This window comes from Pygoscelis adeliae, unplaced genomic scaffold (assembly GCF_000699105.1).
Source record: "Pygoscelis adeliae isolate BGI_AS28 unplaced genomic scaffold, ASM69910v1 Scaffold75, whole genome shotgun sequence".
NCBI classification, from domain to species: Eukaryota; Metazoa; Chordata; class Aves; order Sphenisciformes; family Spheniscidae; genus Pygoscelis; species Pygoscelis adeliae.
This window is the reverse complement of record NW_008824772.1, coordinates 5,576,514-5,580,531: the sequence shown is the minus strand read 5'-3', so window position 1 is coordinate 5,580,531 and position 4,018 is coordinate 5,576,514. Positions and strand designations below refer to the sequence as shown.

General features: G+C 46.8%; 1 protein-coding gene across 1 annotated transcript in view; it reads left to right on the top strand.

Annotated features, from left to right (window-relative positions):
- The first annotated feature begins 145 nt into the window (after positions 1–145).
- Positions 146–4,018, top strand: part of SLC25A19 (solute carrier family 25 (mitochondrial thiamine pyrophosphate carrier), member 19) — a 12,755-nt gene continuing 8,882 nt past the window's right edge. The window contains exons 1-4 of the mRNA XM_009323758.1: positions 146–271; positions 752–907; positions 1,700–1,870; positions 2,847–3,030. Of these exons, the coding sequence (XP_009322033.1) occupies positions 146–271; positions 752–907; positions 1,700–1,870; positions 2,847–3,030 (637 nt within the window). The remainder of the gene's footprint in view (positions 272–751; positions 908–1,699; positions 1,871–2,846; positions 3,031–4,018) is intronic.

Below are 4,018 nucleotides of genomic sequence, written 5' to 3'. Positions count from 1 at the left end.
CTGTGGGCCTTTGGGGTGAGAGGAAGCTTTGGGATGGGGGGGGGGCTGTGGGGGGGGGCTATAGAACCTTGGTGTGGGAAGGAGTGGGGAGGGCTCACTAGGGCACCCTGTTCCCCTTCCCAGGCTGTGGGGACACCAGGCAGGCATGGTCGGCTACGACCCTGAGGCCAAGTGCGTCTCCACGGTGGAAGCGGCTGCAGCAGGATCAGCATCTGGCTTGGTCACTCGGGTCCTTGTCAGCCCCTTGGATGTCATCAAGATCCGCTTTCAGGTACATTCCTCGTGGCATGCCTGGGGACATAGGGTGAAAGAGCCTGTTATAGAGCAGAGCTGATCTTGGCCTGGATGAACAGGTCACTTGTGCAACCAGAGCACATTAAATCTGCTTGTCAGCTCTCACCTACATTGTATACAGGTTATGCAAGGTAGTAGGGCTATCTTGTGTCCACCACTTCTGTTTATATAACTTAACTTGTGTGTTTGAAGGGGGATCTTGTGTTTTTCTCATAGCTTATTCTCTTTCTCTGTTTTTCCCAAATGATCTCTGCTATCTAACTGAATTTCACCATCGTCCCTACTGATTCCCTTTGTGTTGCATGCATGTTTTTATTCTTTTAGAGCACTACATAAACAATATCGTAGTCAGTTCTAGATGTGATTCAGTGGGAAGGCAGAATGTCATCTCTTAGCATTGGTTGGCTGTGAGGGTTGTGAATTCCTGAATTGGACACTTGAACCTATTTTCCTCCAGCTTCAGATCGAGCAGCTCTCCTCCAGAAACCCAGGGGCTAAGTATCATGGCATCTTGCAAGCTGTACAGTGCATCTTCCAGGAAGAGGGGTTGGTAGCCTTCTGGAAGGGCCATGTTCCTGCTCAGTTCCTTTCAGTTGGCTACGGAGCTGTTCAGGTGAGGTGACCAGACATCACACAGGCCCAGCGTACATACATAGGACTCTGCTTTGCTTCTGTTCAGGCTGGCTGCATGGGCAGATGCAGAAAGGTCCAGGTTTAAACCATACTGATGCAAGCCAGCTCCAGTCTCAAAGATGTGTAGTTGTATAATGCTGATGTATAATTCCTAAGTTAATATTCCTGAGCTTGCTGAACTTGCCTGGCCAGCCTGGAGTACAGCTAGAGCAAACTGAGTTCTGTCTGTACTTGGTGTCATAGACAAGCCCTGTTTGTTCCTGACACTTGACTTAGGTGCTCATGTTCCAAGCCTGTGTAGTTTTTTGCTTTGGTTCACACTGCCGCCCTAACAGCTTGTTAGTAAAAAAAAAAATCAGTGAAGCTGATGATGGCATTTTACACAGCATTGTTATGCTTAATTTGTAAATATTAACAACATGTTTTATGAGCAGTGGTTGAAAGAATAATGGGCAGTGTATCTGTAATATAGCAAATACTCTTCAGGATACATAGAGCATGAGTTTTTCACAATTCTAAATACAAGATTTAGCAGCAGTGTCAGGGATCAGATTATCCTAAGCATTCCCCGGGCTGCTCAGTGATTTTTACAAGGTATTCTTTGAGCACATGCTCCAACAGGTTGCAAGTTGGGGAGGACTTTTCAAGGACAGAGACAGAAAGTGGTTACAAGCGGTGGGTGGAGCTCTTTTGGTGAAATGAGGGAGGAGTGGGAGATCCATGTCCGTGATAAGGATTGACTCCTTGACCTGTGTATGTTTGTTTCTGTAAGTTCATGGCGTTTGAAAGCTTGACAAAACTGGTGCACAACATCACCTCATACAATGCCCGCGATTCCTTTGTGCACTTCGTCTGCGGTGGACTGGCTGCTTGTACAGCCACTGTTGCAGTTCAACCTGTTGACACACTACGCACCCGCTTTGCTGCTCAGGGTGAGCCTAAGGTATGGTTGAGGATTAATGCTTGGAATTATCATCCATAGCAGTAGCAATATTTCATGTGTATGAATACAGGAGGTTTGAAAAGTACATAACAGTCTGTGGGTTAGCTTAAAGGAACAGGTGCTGTTATTGGGCAATGTTTGCACTGTTGCCAAGTTATCCTCTGTGCTGTTGACACAGCTTGCTTAATTATGTTTTGCTGCTCCTGATTGTGTTTGACTCCTGACAGGTGATCCAGAAAGGAGAAACTGTCCTTAACAGGATAACTCAATTTTCATTTCAGCTGTTGGCCATTTATAGAATATACTCCCCAGTCTCTTGAACATTGCGTGTTTGAAACTTTTCACTTGCACAGAGTCATGTTTAGATAATGATGGGGATGATACTTCAAACCAGTCACCTTTCACTTGTGTTTCATGTTCTTATTTGTGCAAGAACTGGTCTCCATGCTAATTAGATCTGTAATACCTAGACTCATATGGGTTTGTATCAGAGCCATTTCTGGTTTTTTACTTATATTGTGATTCTACTGTAGGCTATATTATATGAATTCTGTTGCAGGAGCAAGCAGAGCTGTTACGAGAAAAATAATCATGTCTGTGATGCGAGTGGTCTCAGGCCACAGCTCTCAGCTCTGTGCCTTGTTTCTTCCTCTCAGAAGCACAGCTTGGATGTGGGATACAATGTCAGCCCAGGCCTTTCAGTGCAGAGCTAACGATCGTTCGTTCAGTTAGTCTCTTGTGGCTCAGAGGTAGATTTAGGTTATCAGCTTACTTAGAAGAGTCACAAGGGCTTAGCTGAGAATACAGTGTGAAGATGCGCAAAATCACTTTGTTCATTGCTTTGTGCTGAAAATCAGTCTATTGTATTTTGGGCAGCAGGAAATTCCTATCCTGATTACTGGGAAATAACCTGACCTCTGGTTTGCTGTGTTTAAGCCTGTTTCACTAGAGAGTCAGCCTCTTCTTTATTGTCTAGGTCTATCGCAACCTTCGCCATGCAGTGGTGACTATGTACCAGACAGAAGGGCCTCGGACTTTCTATAGAGGTTTGACCCCCACAATCATTGCTATCTTTCCGTATGCTGGTCTCCAGTTCTCCTCCTACAACATCCTGCAACAGTTTTCTGAATGGGTGATTCCAGCTGAAGGAAAGAAGGGAGGTAGGCACTTGGGAGAGTGATGTCTGCGATCTGGAGAGAAAGAGAGGATGAATGCTAGTTTGGGAGACTGACATAAGCTCAGTTTTCTGTCTTATCACCCTTTTTGATGCAACATCTGAAAAGTACCTCAATTTCTCATCTCATTCTTAGCTCTGCACAGATATTGCGAAAGTAGAATCATAGAATCGTAGGATGGTTTGGGTTGGAAGGTACCTTAAAGATCATCTGGTTCCAACCCCCTTGCCATGGCCAGGTACACCTTCCACTAGACCAGGTTGCTCAAAACCCCCTGACCTTCAACACTTCCAGGGATGGGGCATCCACAACTTCTCTGGGCAACCTGTTCCAGTGCCTCACCACCCTCATAGTGAAGAATTTTTTCCTTATATCTAATCCAAATCTCCCCTCTTTCAGTTTAAAGCCATTACCCTTGTCCTATCACTACACGCCCTTGTAAAAAGTCCCTCTCCAGGGAGGGAGTAGGGACAAGAGTCCCTACTCTTGTAGGCCCCCTTCAGGCACTGGAAGGCTGCTATAAGATCTCCCCGGAGCCTTCTGTTCTCCAGGCTGAACAACCCTGACTCTCTCAGCCTGTCTTCATAGGGGAGGTGCTCCAGCCCTCTGATTATCTTCGTGGCCCTCCTCTGGACTCACTCCAACAGGTCCATGTCCTTCTTATGTTGGGGGTCCCAGAGCTGGACTCAGTACCCCAGGTGGGGTCTCGAGAGTGGAGTAGAGGGGGACAATCACCTCCCTCGACCTGCTGGTCACGCTTCTTTTGATGCAGCCTAGGATATGGTTGGCTTTCTGGGCTGCAAGTGCACATTGCTGGCTCATGTTGAGCTTCTCAACCAACACCCCCAAGTCCTTCTCCTCAGCGCTGCTCTCAGTCCATTCTCTGCCCAGCCTGTATTTGTGCTTGGGATTGCCCCGACCCATGCGCAGGACCTTGCACTTGGCCTTGTTGAACTTCATGAGGTTCACACGG